Consider the following 18,014-nt stretch of genomic DNA (forward strand, 5'->3'; position numbering starts at 1 on the left):
TTCAAGCTTCATTTGAAAAAATCCTCCGTCGCATGCCCCCGCGCGAGAGACACTAGTAAATGCAGAGCATTGGGGGTGGTCACGTGGCGTAGGTTGTGGTAGTTGGCGGTGGTAGTTGTAGTTCTTGTTGTCGTAGGGGTTGGGTAGTTGGGTTGCAAGACGAGAGAGAGAGAGAGAGAGAGAGAGAGAGAGAGAGAGAGAGAGAGAGACGAGAGACGTAAGTACGTAACGTGTTATTTATTGCCATCGTTTGCACCCCACCCTCTCTGCGGGGCAATCGGTTGGATCTTTGTTATTATTTTGTTTCTTTTCTTTTCTTTCTTATTATCCCTCTCGGGAGGACATGCGCCATCGTCGAAGTTTATAAGCGATGGAAGCAACACCTCCAACCAGTACCGCGACGCGAGCCAACGTCAGCGTTGCAGTACCAGTTCAAGACATCGTGCCACTATCTTCATCGACGGCGGCAGAAGACAAGGCGGCGAGACGGCGCGCTGTCGACGCCGAACGCAAGCGTCTGAAGCGCGCTGCCGACGCCGAACTTCGTGCACGAGAAGCCGCGGCCAAACGTAAACGTCGGGCCGCGGATGCTTCGCTCGGGCAACGAGTATATTCGTAGCGCGCGCAGTAGAGGGAGAGGAGATAGCACCTGCTGCTGCAACGCCTCTTTCAGCGCCGGACCACGCGCATGCGCGCCCGCACCTGTTGTTGAGAGCGAGGAGGAGCGGGGGAGGGGCGCACGTGCTGGCTGGCTGCGGACGCCGACTTACGGACGAATAACAACGTGAGTTAAAGAAATGCTCTGCATTTGAAACAACGCGCAAGTAGCCTTGCCTACATATTTCGTCGTCTCAAGTTTTGGTCGACCGCGGCCCCCCCCCCCCCCCCCCCTGCTAAACATTCCTGGCTACGCGCCTGAACAACTATCGGAAGAGCAAGAGCGGGTCGCGCGTCGAAGCCACGTGTAGCCTCTAGACGTCTCCAGTGAGCTAAAAACATTATAAATGAATTAGATAATTAGGCCAACTAATCAACCAATTCATTAGTTATGTTTAGTAATAAAATTGTAAAAATGTAATGGCAGAAGCAATACGTGTGGAAGGCAATATAAATGTTTCCGTTGAAACACTCTCGGCGAAAAAGGAAGGAAAGCGTGTTGACGGTGTAGTGAAGATAGCGCCCATAGAGGGACTACAAGCGTGCAAATAAGCCAATGTGTCCGGCTAACCGTTCCAGGACAGGTGCGCGTTTTCGTGGCAGAAATGCCTGAACGTTAAACATTGTCATCATCATCATCACTAGTATATCGGCGCCCACTGCAGGGCAAAGGCCTCTCCCATTAATCTCCAATTACCCCGCTCCTGTGCTAACTGCGACCAATTCATCCCCGCAAACTTCTTGATCTCATTTGCCCATCTAACTTTCTGCCGCCCCCTGCAACGTTTGCCTTCTCTAGGGATTCACTCTGTTACCCTTAATGACCAACGGTTATCTTGCATTCGCATTACATGCCCTTCCCACGTCCATTTCTTCTTCTTAATTTCTCGTAATATGTCCTTAACACGCGTTTGCTCCCTGACCCACTCCGCTCTCTTCTTGTCCCTTAATGTTACACCTATAATCTTCCGCTCCATTGCCCGCTGAGTCGTTCTCAATTTAAGCTGAACCCTCGTAGTGAGCCTCCAAGTTTCTGCCCCGTACGTGAGTACCGGTAAGATGCAGCTGTCACACACTTTCTTCTTCAGGGTCAATGGTAGGCTGCCATTCCCTAAACAAACAAAACTAAAAAAATATATTCATGTGGCTTTCTCGTATTCATTGTCGCTATACTTTCGCCTTCATTCATCTGTGGTAGTACTAGAGACTCAAGTAATTTTTTATTGTTACATCTCCATCGTCACTTGCCGCTAACTACAGCATAGCGAGAAGTAGCCGTCGTCCTTCCGCCGCCGCAGTCGGTGGCATACATAAGGTGGCGAAACTCGACTGCATCACTCGCAGCAAAAAAAAAAAAAAAAAGGCGAAGGGGCGGAATGTCCCGGACACAGGTCCAGGTTTTCTTGACGAGCGATTGCTTCCGAGCTTTAACAGTCATTGCAAGATGGTTTTTTTTTTCTGGTAATACCCCAACTAACTAGAGTGATTAAAGAGCCATCATCTGCTTTATTTGACGAGACGTATAAATAATCTCCCACACCTATTTTCCCGTTGATCACGGTTTTCCCAACATCTGCCCAATAAAACATTATGCATCCCTTCGTCTAACGACGACGCTGGTTGGACGCGAAGCTATGCATGAAGTCTATGGTTCTCGTCTGAGGTTTCTAAACCCCTCAATCTATGTCGAAATAGAGCAATCGGATAGACGCCGGCTTCAGAGCGCGGTGGACCCCAGGTTCGATTCCGGCCTTGGGAAGCGTTTTTTCTTCCACACCATCCTACCGCCGCCCCCCCCCCCCCCCCTCACTCCCCCCGATCCTTCATCATCGTGAGAGAAATTTGGCTTTCCTGCAGGGCGTATTGGCGTACTGCAGCACACGTGAGGACATTAAAGCTTAGATTTATAAAGCGCTTTTTGGGCACTACAGGCGCCAAGATTGTGTGTCTCAGTTTATTTTTTATTTGATGAGTTCCTGTTACTGCTGAATATCGGCACAAATAATAGTGCTGGCACTGATAGTATCCCAAACGCATTTTTCATACGTTACGCCGAAGCGAATGCTAGGCATTTAACTTTCATTTTTCAGAGCTCCATTGAAACAGGAATTGTACGTCCGAGTTTGGGCGAGTTGATACCCCATTGAAGGAATGCTTACAGCGTGAACTATTTGACGACGGACGAAAAAGAGTGGCTACACGAACAAGCGCTTGTCCGCGTAGCCACTCCCTTTGGTCCTTCGTTTAATTGTTCGTGCTGTAAGCGTTAAAGGAATTGTACCTCAGATTTGGAAAAATGCGAATGTTGTACGGTATTTAAATCTGGGGACAATCAATTAATTTCGAATTATCGACCCATTTTGTTAATCTGCACATGCTGTAAAATCCACATCAAATTATTCACAAACGTGCAGTAACATATTTAACTGAAAACAACCTCCTCTCCTGAAATCAACATGGCTTTCGCCCAGGCTTTTTGACAGTCACGCAGTTAATGGAGTTTACGCATGACATCGCTTCGACTTTAAAATGCCGTGGTTAAGTGGACGCCATCTTTATTGACCACTCAAATGCTTTTGATACTGTTTGCCACAAAACAACTTCTCAAGTTATAAGCCTTTCTGCACGCCACTCACGGCTTTCGCTTGTTACCTGGCTCTCACATTACCTAAATTTAAGGCAGCAGTTGGTCGCATTTCACAGTTCGCAGTCGTCATCTCTCCCTGTCACATTGACTGTGCCACAGGGCTCGGTCCTTGGCCCACTCTTTTGCCTACTTCATCTGAACAATATTGTTGAGATAACAAAAAACACACCAATCAAACTCCGTCTGCACGCCGATGACTGCGTCCTCTATTTTTTTTCCATTTTTATTACCCTAAACACCCTTGCGGGCATTACATAGGGGGGGGGGGGGGGGGACAACAGATTTGCACAATGCACTCTAAGCAGCAGAACGTACATTCACTAGAAGTGTTAAAAAAGTACACCGAAGATTACAATAAACAGGTAAAACGCATAAAAAAACACGCGGAAGCATTACACCCTCATTAACCGAACAAATGTCAAAATAAATACCAGGATGTCAAACTAAATACCAGGGGTAGGTCCGATCAAAAGTAGGACCTAGGCAACACACGGGAATAGTCTATATTTTATAGCACACACTGAAACAGTTGAACAATTTCCTCGGTGAATTTTTCGTGCTTAGTAATTGTGGCAATACGCTCTGGGAGGGCATTCTATTCACTAATGGCTAATGGTAGGAAAGAAAGGCGGTGGAGGTCGGTACGTGAAAATTCAGACTACACTTTGTTAGGGTGGTGTACACGTGCGGAAATATGTTGGGCTGGTTTTATTCTTGAGGCGGTGAAGTTGTTAGGGTGATAGTACAGCTGATGAAAAAATGTAAGCCTGGAAATTGTGCTTCTTGTTTCGAGCGACTGAAGACCGAAATTGCTTTTTATGAATGTAATGCTAGAATGGGGCGTGTATTTTCCTGATATGAAGCGGGCGCTCTTGTTTTGCAACGATTCTATTTTCGTGGCCAAGTACGATTGTAAGAATTCCAGATTATTCCAGCATATTCAGATTTTGATCCTATATAGAGGTAAATGCGAGCAGTTTTGTATCTTTATTGGCTTGACGTAAATAACGACAAATAAAACCAAATTGCTTATACGTGTCACTTAAAATTTAATCTATATGAATTTTCCAAGACAGGTTGCTTGTGAGGTGGACTCCTATGTATTTAAACGAATTGACAGGTTCAACAATCCCGCTTTTAGGTGTATAAGCAAATGAAACACCCTTTTTTGCGTGTGGTGAAGCGCATTAGTTTAGTTGTTTTAACATTATTGTTCATTTGCCAGTCGGAACACCCCTTTTTCAATCTGCACAAGTCGGTTTGAAGTTTAACGCAACTAGAATGGTTCGATACACGCCGATAAATTACACAATCATCTGCGAATAAAATAAGGGAAAAATTAATGCGAGCACAGATGTTTTATGTAAATTAAGAAGATTGGGGGAACAAGCAAAGACCCCGGCGGAACCCCTGATTTGACTAGCTGAAACGAAGAGTGTACATCCTCTATAGTAACTACCTGTCGCCTATTACGAAAATATTCCTTAGCCCACCTAATAACATTGCGTTCTATTTTAATATTTTCCATTTTATGAATGAGGAGATTATGTGGGACACGATCGAATGCCTTTTCAAAATCGATGAATATGGCATCCGTCTCGTCAAGTTGATGAAAGGAGTCATCAGTATCACTTGTAAGCTGAAACAGCCGGGTTTCACAAGAGCACCCGCGCTGAAATCCGTGCTGATTGGGGTAGAGAATGTTGTAATTTGTCACGTAATGCATTATTTGGGACGATAGGATATGCTCAAGAAGCTTGCATACTACGGAAGTTATAGATATTGGCCTGTAGTTACAGAATTCATTTTTATCCCAGATTGGTACCACATACGCTAGTTTCCAATCCTCAGGTATTAAACCAGTATCAAGAGACTGCTGGAAGATAAGTACTAGGATTAGTGCGGAGTACTCTTTTGTAACTTTGAGTAGTTTAGTGCTAATGCTATCAGGACCGGGACTTGAATACGTTGGCAATCGCTCAATCGCTTTTATAAGTCTTTCGGATGTAACTAGAATACAAGGCATGCTGTGCGGATGACTAGTGAATAGGCTTTCAGAATGTTTGGGACTCTCGTCCACAAAAACACTGCAAAAATAGGAGTTGAAGGTATTTGACACCACTAGACAATTTGAGTGAGATTCGGGGACAAGCTACGGCATTTCTTTTGAAGGTGGCGGAGAAAGAACCTTCCAAAATGTTTTAGGGTTGGTTTTCATGAAGTTTGGTAAGTTGACTTTGAGAAATCTGTTTTTGGCGTCTTCGATAAGCTTCTTGCACACTTTTGCATAATCAAGATAATCGCTCCAGTCGTTGTCTTTTTTCCTGCGCCTGGCCTGGACGTACAAGGGCTTGAAAAGGTAAAAAACGCGACTTGGACAACGACAGTAGAGAAGGACGACGGGACAAGCGCTCACTTTCAACTAACATTTATTGAGGCATCGTCTCATATTTATACATGTACCAGGAGCATGCGCACTTTGGAACACTACGTAGAACGAATCAACCAGAGAACATAATCACAGTGACATTTTCAAAAATTCACACTCACTGGCACGCAAAAGAACCGAAGTATCACTGACGCATTTATCACCTTTCTGCTTAATATGGAACGCTTCTAACAGCTCTCTCGCCACGGAATTTTTACTCCTACCGAGAATCCTAATCTGGTCAAACAGAGGTCTGCACTCTTTCAAGGGACTGACAGGCCTACAGTCTTTGCAGTGTGCGGGTAAATGCGCACGCGTATCATTGTTAAGAGAAGAACTATGCTCGCGTGCCCGGTCATTCACACACCTGCCCGTCTGGCCGATGTAGGCCTCCCCGCATAAAAGCGGTATCTCGTAGACTACACCGACGTCACACGCCACAAAGCGCTTGGCATGCTTCTTTTCGCACTTTTTCGGTTTTGGCTTGCCGGAAATTTGCGCACACAGGCGGCCAAGTTTCTGTGGAGCAGAAAACACCACCGGCACTTGGTACCGTTCTGCCACTTTTTTCAGGTTGTGCGTAACCTTATGTATATAGGGCAGAACAACAGGCTTCACCTTAGGTTGTTCTGGCCGCCTCGCACCTACTTGGCCTTTGGCTTTCCGCAGCAAGGCTTCGGCAACACCCACCAAGACATAGCTTGGGTAGCCGACCGACAGAAGTCTCTTCAATTGAGAGTCAAAGCTCTCTTGAACAGCATGTGCACACGACTTCTTCAGTGCAGATTCTAAAACCAGAGACGCTATGGCCCTTTTGACAGTCTTTGAATGAGATGATGAAAAAGGCAGGAGCTGTTTACGGGCACGCGGGCGATAGACCCAACAAACATGGTCGGAAGAAAATTTAAAATTGATATCCAAAAACTGCAGGGTGTCATCACTTGGAATCTCGTGTGTAAATGCAAGACCTTTCCCATGGCGACTAAAGTTCTCTAAAATCCCTTCTGCGGCTGCAATGTAGTTAAAAGAACACTGTTTTTTTAAAACCACTAAAAAATCGTCGACATATCTAAAAACACGCAGAACAACATCCTTGTCAAAACTTAAAAGCAAGTCCCGGTCAACACTAGCAAGAAAAATATTGCATAAGACTGGCGCAACGCATGACCCGATACAAATTCCTTGTTTCTGAATGTACGTGCGTCCTTCGAAAGAAACAAATGTTGCGTCCAGATAAAATTCCAACAACCGCATAAAACAATCCACCGACATACCACAAGAATTCTGGAACTTGACCACGCCGTTTACATCGATGCATTGCCTAACAGACGCAAACAGTTCCACGTGCGGGACAGAATAAAATAAATCTTCGACGTCAACCGAAAAGGCAAACCCTACCGTGGCGTCATTCTTAATATAATCTATGACTTCAAGTGAATTTTTGGTGATAAACGGGTCGTCGAGGTTAAGGCTACCAAGATGCCTTTGTAAAAACTGGCTTAAATGCGACTGCCAAGCACCGCGCTCGCTAACAATACACCGGAAGGGCATCTTATCTTTATGTGTCTTAGCAGTGAAAAACACGCTCAAACAATTATTGTTTTTACAACTAGTAATGGCCTTTGCTAAAACAACTTTGGTAACTTTGGTGACCAAATATATAAATAATGTTTTTTTCCTATTTTCGTACCTAGAGCTTAACGTCTCAAATGGCACTTAACATTGAGAAAACGGTATGCGTGGTATTCACAAACCAGAACGAGCCCCTGTGTTTTTCGTACGGCCGGAACGTGAAGCATGTTAACGAATTTAAGTACATGTGTGTAGCATTTTCACCGCACCTAAAATGGCGTAAACATATAAACCTAGTCTGCTCGAAAACACTTCGAAAATTGGGCGTTTCGAGCGAACGTTAAACGATGCAACTTGTGAATGCAAACTAACTGCATACAAATCCCTGATACGGCCTGCACTTGAATACACCTCCGTGGTCTGGTCACCTCATTGCGCGTGCGATATAGTATTACTGAAACTTGTTAAAAAAATCAATGAGGTTCACGTATCACCGTTATGATCAGAATGTTTCGCCTTCACACGCTATTCGTCTATCACGAAAATCACTTGAACCCAGACGTACTTGTGAGCGAATCGGCACTTTACAAAAAATACTGAAAAAGGTAATCACCTTTGATAGGCCCATTTCCTTTGCTAACTCCGGTGCGAGCACTCGCAGGCCAGACCCCCTGAACATCACGCCCTTCATGCCTTTTGTAGATTGCTTTAAGGTTTCATTTTTTCCTTTCACAGTCTCTAATAGAATAACCTACGTGTTTCTATCTGGACTTTGCATACCCACAGTTTTCAAATAAACTGCCAAACAATGTCTTCTGTTAGTTTAGAGTGTATTCACTGTTCAGGGCGCCTTCCTGCAATGTCTCGCACTGTGAGAGACCGAAGTACTTATAAATCAAATAAATAAAAAAATAAAAAAAACCTGTGATGCTCTAATCGGGTCTGGACAATGTGTTGCAGACAACGAAGTACATCGTCATTAATTGCAGAAATGTCGGTTTCAAATAGTGAGAACCTTGGTGCAGGTTCAGAAAGCTCTACGAGTTAAAGGAAATAAATTTTGTTGTCTAAGCAAGCCTCGACGCTAGAAACTGGAGAAGCACCGCCGCTTTCAGTTAGAACTGTCAGTGTTGTATACAGCGCGGCGAAGCCTACAGAACTGGCGACAAGCTAAAGCAGAACGGAATGTTTTGTAGTTAGCTTTAGTGTTCCTGGCGAGGACGGGCTGGTCGGTTTAGCTTCCGTCGAATAAGCCTGTCTCTGAAAGGGCAGGTACAGACCATTCTGAGTTTGATTGGCGAGAATCCTTCAGGACAGAAATGCCCCTGAGCTAGTTTGTCGCCACGAAGCAGCAAAAGCCGCACCGTGTTTCCGCCTTTCAAAGCAGTAGAGAACACGATCAATTTTAAAGTCGTCTCAAGCGACGTTCCACACTCATAATTGAAGGACCGCTGCTGAGCACGAAGTCGCGTGTTTGAATACCGGCCGCGGCTACAAGCAAAAACGCGAAAAGAAAACGCCCGTGCGTACGAGATTTCGGCGTACGTTACGATCCCCAGGTGGTCAGAATTAATTCGGAGCTCTCCACTACGGCGTGCCTCATTGCCTGCGTTGGGTCGGCGCGTTGAACGCTACCATCAATCGACGAATAATTGAAGGAATACTTTTCAGCATTTGCAGTATACAAACCATATCAGTCATTAGAATTGGAAAATTCCGGTCAATACTCCTGTAGTGCAATTCATTTAAACAAGGACTCAGGTTTGAAAGAACCCTATCCACAGATTTTAGAGAAGCTTGCAAACTCTGGCAAGTGCCATGTGGTAGGAACGGTTAATATACTTTCTCACTGAAGGTTGACAAAATACCTTCTGAAGTACATGGTACAAAGCAAACAGTTGCTCTCGATCGCAGCGAGACTGAGAAAAAACGTCTCGCGATCAGTATCAGAGCTTCGGAGACGCTTACTGCCCCTCTCTTCGAACGTCGTTTCATCATTGCCTCTCACTGCCACTACATGTCAGGACGGGCACAGATGTAGCGGCAGAATATTATTTTTTTTTTACTTATTTATTTTGTAGTGACAGACATATTATCTTGCCGAGCCTACCAAACACAGAAGGCTGAGTATTCATTTTTAAAGGGATATGTTTACTTTAAAATCTACAGCCGTTCCCCCAAGTAGTCAGTACCTCGTCAGCGTTTCGCACGTTGTTTTATTTTGTTTTCTCCGCGTGCACCTGCGCATTTTGCCAGGCTCTCAAACCAACATCAAATCGCGCAAAACGCGCAAACACGCAGAGTCGAAACGAGTTCTTGCACGGCATTCTTGAACGCGTTCTTTCCGTGTCATCAGCCCCTTTGAACGAAAGGTAAACACGCCTGGCGGAGGAGTTTAAGTGGATTGATTTTTTTGTTTTTTCAGTCAATATTTTTTTTTCTTTTTACGAGGCAAACATCCGCCATATATAAAGTGCCGGGGTTTTTAGAGTAGAACCAGTTCTTGGATTGACCACAGCCAGTGATGATCGCAGTGAGTATGCACAGCACATCTTTCCACGCTATGCAGTGTTCAGTGCATGGCAATGCTTGAAGCTGTCTTGTATTGAAGCCGCGTGCTTAAAGTTTTTGTAACTTTGCATGCCCCATGTTAAATTTGTCAGCAACAAACCAGTCAAAAGGCACTATCTATATTCACCCATTTTTCAACAACTTCTACTCAGAAATGTAAAGCCAGGACCTGTGGTTGTAACTTTGTTACTGTGAGGTTCGCAAACAAAATCCCTGCATAAAAACTGAAAATTGTTATGAGCACAGGTGACACTATGTTTTAAGCCAATTACCGACCAATTGGTAAACTGGACGGAATTTGCTACTTAGATGAACGCGTCTGTAAGTGTTATGCGGTGCTTCAAGCTGGCCACCGCTTGATTTGAGATTTGGCCATCAGGCTTCTGCAAGAGGTCATCGGGCGTCTCTACTCTGGACGATGATGCTGCCGCCATTGCCACCGGGTGCAAAACGTGTCCTTAGAAGATTGTAGTTATTCCTGTAGTATGACCGTATATGCAGTGTAACACCTCGTGCAGGGATTACTCTGAAATATCATGACAGCAAAAGTCTATAAGCCTTGCCTTACAGAGCCGCAATCTTTTTGGAACCCGAAATATTTCTTGCGATTATTGTTTGCCAAGTAATTTGCCGTTAATAAAATAAACGAAATGCGTCCCCTTTCATTATTAGGCGGCCCTGTATTGTAAATACGTCGTTTCATTGATGTATGTTTATATACAGCGGTCACAGCTCATCACTGAACCTAGCTAAGAAATTTTTCGGTTTAATTGTCCGAGCGCGCTCACGCAATTAAACGCATTTTTTTAGGAATTTTGTAAAGACCAGTGTTTTAAGTAACATATAGTTTCTGACTCTATGCTTTCGTTCAATTGAAGCCACCACTGTCGTGTAAGTTACACTAATAAAAATGATCACATGTATTTGAATGTACAAGCCACTAGGCTTGAATGTGGCTGCAATACGTGGCTTGAATACGTGTCGCTTGAATACATTCAAGCCAATACGTGGCTTGAATGTACAAGCCACGTAAACCAATTATGTACTATGCAGTTGGGGGAGCATTTGCGCTTTGCACTGTCATTGGTCTTGCACAGAAGCTTCTGATGGAGATTATAGTCTTGCAGGTATTTATCCTCGAATTCGTGCATACACTTCTCCTCCCAGATTAAAGCTACCCTGCTGTTGGTCTTGGCAACCAGAGCCTTCGCCGCTGCGTACTCGCCCTATTACGACTACCGGGTGAGCTACGGCCGGGGATCGCCCTTCGGAGCCTACCCCCTGCCTGGAGCACCAGCGGTCGTGTCAGCTCCAGTCACCGGCATCCAAGGATACCCCGCCGCTCCCGCCACCTTCGCGGCATACCACGCTTCGCCGACGGGGGTTCACACGTATCACTCCACGCCGGCGGCTGTCCGAGCAGTTCCTTCCTACTCAGCGTACTCCCCGGTCCCAGGTTATAGTCGTTTCCACCAAGGAGCACACACTGTGGTTCCTCAGGTTTTCCAACCGACCTCCCACGCCGTACCTGCGGCAGGTGTTACTAAGTTCGCTCCGACGTATTCCAACTACCCGTCAGCGGCTTTCCCTCCAGTGCCAAAGGTGAACAATGTGAACCCTTACCAGGCAGCCCCAGGTGTGGTCTCGCTTTCGGCTCCGCCTTCCGGCTATGTCTACCAGCCCACCCCGGTCCTCTCCCACCCGTATCACCCGGCATTCCTTCCGTTCCAGCTCTGACAGGTGTTTCTTAGGTAGCAGCCTACAAGGCTGGCCTTGCTTTCACCACTTGCACACCTTACCCGCTGTGACTCGAGTCTAACGGAGAGTCTTCCTTCACGCTGGACCATTATTTGAAGGCGGCCATGCAGAAGGCCCTTTGCAAATAGTTTTTTGAACGCTTTTTTAGTAGTGAAACCATCTTCCTCACTATACTGTGTGTAAAAAAGAAACTTCAAGCTTCAAGCAAATTTAAGCAGTCAATAGCGCAACCACAGTGGATGGGTAGAAAGGACGCACGCGTAAAGAGTGCTACTGTCCTTGGGCGTCCTCCCTGCTGTCGTCTTTATTACCGCTATTTACTCCTTAAATATACTCCAGGCACCTTAAAAACAGGAATTTTCTTTGTAGAAATTGCAACAGCCAATCTTAGGTGGGCTGCACTAACTTTAGGTGTGTACCTGTATTTGGTGTGTACGCAGACTCACGGAGAGCCTGTACGTAAACGACCGTACGATTGCCTAGAGATACCGTACTTAGGAAATGCGCACAAAAAATTAAAACATCACCAAGGTAAAGGTTTACAATGCCTTCTCATAAATACACCTCGTATCCGTAATTACTACGTAATGTTGTCTCTGCCACTGTGCCATTGTTTCAGCTTGGGCTGACCATGACGGTAACTGCACAATTTGCCGTGACGTACCCTGAGGCTTCTAAACCTCGTATCCCTGTCCAAGGGCAAAAAAAGACGCATGACATTTTGGCTTGCCCACTGGAACACGCTTGTAGGGTTGAAACGTCTAGTACCACTTAAGCGTGTTCAGCCGAATAAAAAAACAAAAAAACATACCTATGACTTGCGATAAGTACCAACGTCGTTCTTTAAATGAAATCGCCGACACACAGACAAAGAACGCTTCAAAAACCACTACAATAATTTCTGGCCATTCCGTGCTTCGAATGTGGAGAACCTGTGGAGTTGTAAAATCACCGGACCTTCGCAACGACGGTTACAATGAGTTTCTTTCCACTGTGATATACACTCAGTGCCATACTCCCAACTGTACGCAAATTTTCGCGTAATATGAAATCAACGCACTTGCGATGCTTGATCTTAGGTGGGGAAATATCGCAAGCTACGTCACCAACGCGAAGCACGTAAACCGGTGCATTTTAGTGGCGATACATTCACAATAAATCACACAGAACGACCAGGCGGGTAGTGTTATCCCAACTAACCCACGGTGCGTGAACAGACTGCGGACCTATACCAACTTCTTGTCGGTTTTCGAAGGTGTAGCCTCATTGTACAATTGAACGGCTGAGACACTTTGCTTACGCCCGATTTTCTCAATGGTCTTCGCGCTCATGTTGATTGATTGATTGTAGGGTTTAACGCGCCGACGCAACGCAGGCGATGAGGCGCGCCGTAGTGGAGGGCTCCGGATTAATTTTGACCACCTGGGGATCTTTAACGTGCGCCGAAATCTCGTACACACGGGCGTTTTTGCTTTTCGGCTCCATCAGAAAAGCGGCCACCGCGGCCGGGAATCGAACCCGCGACCTCGTGCTCAGCAGCGCAACGCCTTAGCCACTGAGCCACCGCAGCGGGTTCGCGCTCATGTTGTATGAGGCCATTTGCGTCTAGATCCGCTAACGCCTTATTCTTTCCACTGCCTTCGCTCTGCCTCCTACCTACTGCCCCGCGACGCATTTCGTTTCCATCTGCCGAGTTAAAACGTGAGGGCCCTGGGCTAAGGAACGCGTCACGCTTCGAAAGCGGGTGGAGCAACGGTAGGTTAGCTTTGAGTATACGAAAAAAAAGTGTTAAAGAGCGTAATACAGCTTCGCTTAAAGGGACACTGAAGTGAATTTGTCAAGCTCCCGTTTTTGCTTGCACTGCGTAGACTGGCTCAAATTAGCACACTTTTCATCGTTTATCCGGTTGACAAATCGGTAATTATTTTACAAAGTGTGAAAGAAGAAAAACTACCATGCGCGGTTTGCGGCGGCCGCACCAACTAAGCTGTGACGTTGGGAAGAGCGGGCACCGTGGTTGGACGATGCCCAAGGTGAGCAACCAAACAAGTTTCGGTTTAGGTTTCGGTTCTGTAAAATACAACCGGTGGCGTTGTTGGATGGGCATTCTCAATAACTCAGTAATCATCGTACCGCGCTTCTGCCATGTTGTCAGCTGTAAAAATGCATAAAGATAAGCCTCCCAGGATGGCTTGGAATCGTAGCATTCACTAGCCAAGACCTACGCAGTGCATGAACGGCCTCCGCGTACCCGTAGACGCCCAAATGTCATGCGGTTTTCCCCTATATTTAGAGCTTGCCTCCCTCATGCCTGTATCGTAAAAAGCGTGTTCGCACCAGGCCAAGGGTCTGTTCATTCTGGCCTGTGCCCACTGCCTGCAAGCAGTCGGTGCATATGCCAACAGCACGCCAACGAGAACTCGCTAGCGCGCCAGTGCCAGCCTGCGCGCGTTTTGGGAACTAGTTCGTGGAGCAATGAACGTTGTGGCCCAAAACAAGGTGAACTCAATATAGAAAACATCGGCGGAAAACCAAAAAGTTAACTTACAAAAAAAAAGCACGTACCCGAACTCGTGACTTGCAAAATACTTTCGATTGTACAGCTAGCGCCCCAGACAACTCGGTCACGGGGCGGGCTCCGTAGCCCTTGGTAATATAGGGTATATATTGTACAACCAGTTTACACTTTTATTTAGTTTTGGCATTTCAAGCTGCTTAGGTGACTATTTGTTGTATCGCGCTCGTGCAGTAAGCGTCGCCCGAGTTTCCACAATAGCTCACGTCTAGCAATTGCATTTCGTAGACGGAAAAGCGTTCGCAGATGCGTAGTCGTGCTGCTGACCGCTGTGCTTGTTCGCACAGCGCAAAAAAGTGCTTCCCGCACCCTAGTTTTACGCTGTACGGTAAAAATATCAGTTAATTTATTTCCTTAGTACCCATATTGACTTCGCTGACTCTTCTCCCGCCTTCAAGAGGCCTTATATTTTCCTACTGGCGTACCAGTCAGCGAAATGTCGCATGTGCGCTTGTGCAGCGCTTGTGTGAAGCGACCTTGACTTGGAGCTAGATACAGTGTACATACTAACCAAGTAAAGAAACGCCGATTATTCCATTCACAAACGTGTCCTGGCTTCGTTTCAACTGAGCGAACGAATGCGACGACCCGTCGGCGGCCGGCGGACTAAACGGTGGGCCGACTGACTCGGTCGCGGAAGGTCGGCGAGCCGTGCAGTACGGCAGCCAATTGTCAGCTCCTCTCCTGCTGACGTCACACGAAAACGCCACAGAAAATGGGCTAGCGTAAAGAGAGGTGGACAGCATTTTAGAATTAATTTTTCTACTAAATAAAATCGCGTAAATGCGCCCAGGGTGGTCGAAACATGGCCTGGGGACTCCGGACTACAATTTGCGCAAGTAATCCCGCAGTGTTTCCATATCACTTCAGTGTCCCTTTAACAACATGCGGAATTTTGGGTAATGTATTATGGTTACCAGCTCTTGGTATCCACTCTGTTACCCTAACTGTTCACCTGTTCTCGGTTCGTCTGACTACATGGCCAGCCATGTCCATTTCTTTCTCTTTCTTCGGACTATGATATTTTCTGCTCTAGTTTGCTCTGTAATCCACGTAGCTAACTTTCTGTTCCTGAGTGTTACTACTATTAACATTCGTTCCATGGCCCGTTCAACCGACCGAAGTTTGCTTCTAGTGGTTTAGTAAGGTGCCAAGTATCAGCTCCGTATGTCACTCACCGGAAGTGTGCTATGGTTGAAGATTTTGAGTGACAGAGGTAGCTCAGTTTTCATTATATGGGAGTGCTTGCCGAGTGTTCCCCAACCCATATCAATTCTGCGCCAGATTTGTCTGCCGTGGTTGCAGGCCAGCACTAACAATATCTACGAGGCAGTTATATTACTTCACTTCTAGAGTGTTATTTACTAATCTGAAGAGGGTGTCTTAGTCATGCCTATTCTTCATTACTTTTCATTTATTCATATTTATATTTATTTCCATGGCCATTCTTTCTGATTGTAGTTATCTCAATGGAACCGAATGCAACAAATCGTACCAAGACGAAGGGAGGTTTCTTGGCACCCACTATTCACCGCGAGATCGACATGTAGGTGGCGGCAGCGTTGTGCTTCTACTGTGGATGCTCTGCTGAGCGGCCCGGGAGAGTGCACGCTGTGGGCGTGCTTCGTGCCTTTCTCGCGTCGTATGTGGGCACGAAAGGCGCAGACAAGAGTGGTATGCTGTAGTTCGGTTCTTCAACGTTCAATGTAAACCATAGCAGCTTCAATAAGAGTTTTATAGTGCGCCAAAAAAGAGGCGACCAATGGAGAATCTTAGAATGGGCGAGATAATAGAAATGAACTTGTACGCCGTGGCTTTTAGCAAGCTTGATATTGGCAGACTATGGCTTTGAGCCTTCAAAAAATCAATAATAGAAACAGATCGGGAATCCTCGATCTCTGGAATTTAGTTTACAACAGCAGTTTTATTCGATTTCGTTGGTAGCATGGCTCATTCTTGCATTTGTGGAGTGCCCTGAAATGGTAACGCCACTTAACTGCCCCGACATTTTTTCAAAGAGTTTACAATATTTTAAGTGCGTTCTAAAGGCAACATAACGTTGATGAATTTTAACCAGTGCAGAGATATCAATGCAACCGCTCTAACAGGTCTTTGGCACGCAGCTTTAGTTTGAACTTTTGGCGAGTCTGAAGGCAGGTTTGATGAATAACGGTGTCGGATCACTTATTTAATGCTTTCGTCGCAAGTGACATTGCGAAATAAATTGCTACCGCGCGCAGTACAATCAACATCTCCTATTTAGCTAGACTTGCAACGATAAGGTTTAAGTACGCTTACAGGGCGGACCAAGCTTCTGGGATCTCCCAGTTAGCACAGATTTTCTGTTACTGCTGCACTGTTGACCATTTGCGTTCCTTTTAAAATCAAATAGGTGCCTAGAACAGCGAGATGTGTTTGCATTCGTGCGTAATTTCACAAACCATCAAGATGGCGGATGAATTTGCCCTGTTGTGAATGTAGTAAAACATTTCTATTTATTTCTCGTTACGAAACAGCGCAACGGGTTCCGGGTGACTACTTTGTGTTGTAAACTGAACGTCGTTTTTGTCTTGGTTTTTTATTTCTTGAGGATTGGTTAAAAAAGGCATGCATAAAAGTTCGTGCATTTGGGTTTTTTTTTGAGGTGGGGGGGTGGGACCGGGGGGGGGGTGGTTCAGCCAACGTACCAAACGCGGCGAGAAGAGAATGCATGTAACGCGAACAGCCAAACGTTAGTTATCAGTATTACTTGTAATTGAACATGCGCTAGGCGTCGTGTTCTATAGCGGTGAAAAAGCAGTACTTCAACAAGTAGACGCCAGTGTTTCAAAACTGATTAACCCCGCTTGAGGCCCGGGATTGTCCAGGAATTGTGGCTCGCCTTTTTCAAAATTGTATTAAAAGCGATCATTGTGGGAAAAATGAATAAATCCAGCTAGTCACGGTACACACCCTCCCCATATGTGCGCAACAACGTGCATTAAATTACGGGATATTTTCCCCTTCTTTAAACTTAGGTCCACCATAAGAGGTTCAGACGTGCCCATATTAGGCATTTAACTTATCCTGAATGCAACACGTTTCTGGACAAGGTGCCGAGTAAAAAAACAGCGCTAAAAAGACAGGACAAGAAAGGACACAGGACCACGGCGCTGACTAACAACCTTATTGCAGTGGACAAGGTGATTCACGTTGGAATTTCAAAATGGGATATTAAAAATGGCCCACGAAATGCCCCAAGACAGGGGCGAACTCACAACTGCTTAATTTTACCAAGAAATCCAGCCGAAATACGTTTGCGCGTGCAAAGAAAGATGTTTTAAATAATACGTAAAATTAGCAAAACAGTATAAGCAACGTCTGTCCAAAAATGGTACTTATTTCCGAGCACGTACGGAAAGAATCTGATCGGACAGGCGCTTGAGTGTGTAAATTACGTCACAGGTAACGTACGGGCGATATCGCACGGCTCTTGCGCACTGTAATTGTTTTCGTTTGTTTGCTCTTTCTTTAAGGACGCAGCGCCATTTTACAAGGGCGGGTATGAACAGGCCTTGTCGCTTCTTACCAGTTCCGTGCATTAAATTTTATCATTTAAATAACCACCTCGCCACTTTCAAAAAGCACCCTTTGACATTCCTGAAACGGCCGACGACTGCACTCATCAATAATAAAAGTGGGATTTGTCGAAGCAAGTTTTATAACAGCTTTCACTCGTATAATACATTTCACCACGGCGAAGATGTTTTGTGGAATTAAACCAGCGCATTGACCCGCAACTGCCCCTCAATATTGCGTTTCTAGAG

At 45.7% G+C, this 18,014-nt stretch overlaps 1 protein-coding gene across 1 annotated transcript; it reads left to right on the forward strand.

Moving 5' to 3' along the window:
• The first annotated feature begins 9,794 nt into the window (after positions 1-9,794).
• Positions 9,795-12,733, forward strand: LOC144158321 (uncharacterized). Its single transcript, XM_077689142.1, has 2 exons — positions 9,795-9,837; positions 11,043-12,733. Exons 1-2 carry the CDS (start codon positions 9,829-9,831, stop codon positions 11,610-11,612), a joined length of 579 nt encoding a protein of 192 aa, XP_077545268.1. The 5' UTR covers positions 9,795-9,828; the 3' UTR covers positions 11,613-12,733.
• Positions 12,734-18,014: the final 5,281 nt, after the last annotated feature.

Source organism: Haemaphysalis longicornis, unplaced genomic scaffold, assembly GCF_048455015.1.
Source record: "Haemaphysalis longicornis isolate Haplotype H1 unplaced genomic scaffold, Haemaphysalis longicornis Haplotype H1 scaffold_10, whole genome shotgun sequence".
In the NCBI taxonomy this organism is placed as follows: Eukaryota; Metazoa; Arthropoda; class Arachnida; order Ixodida; family Ixodidae; genus Haemaphysalis; species Haemaphysalis longicornis.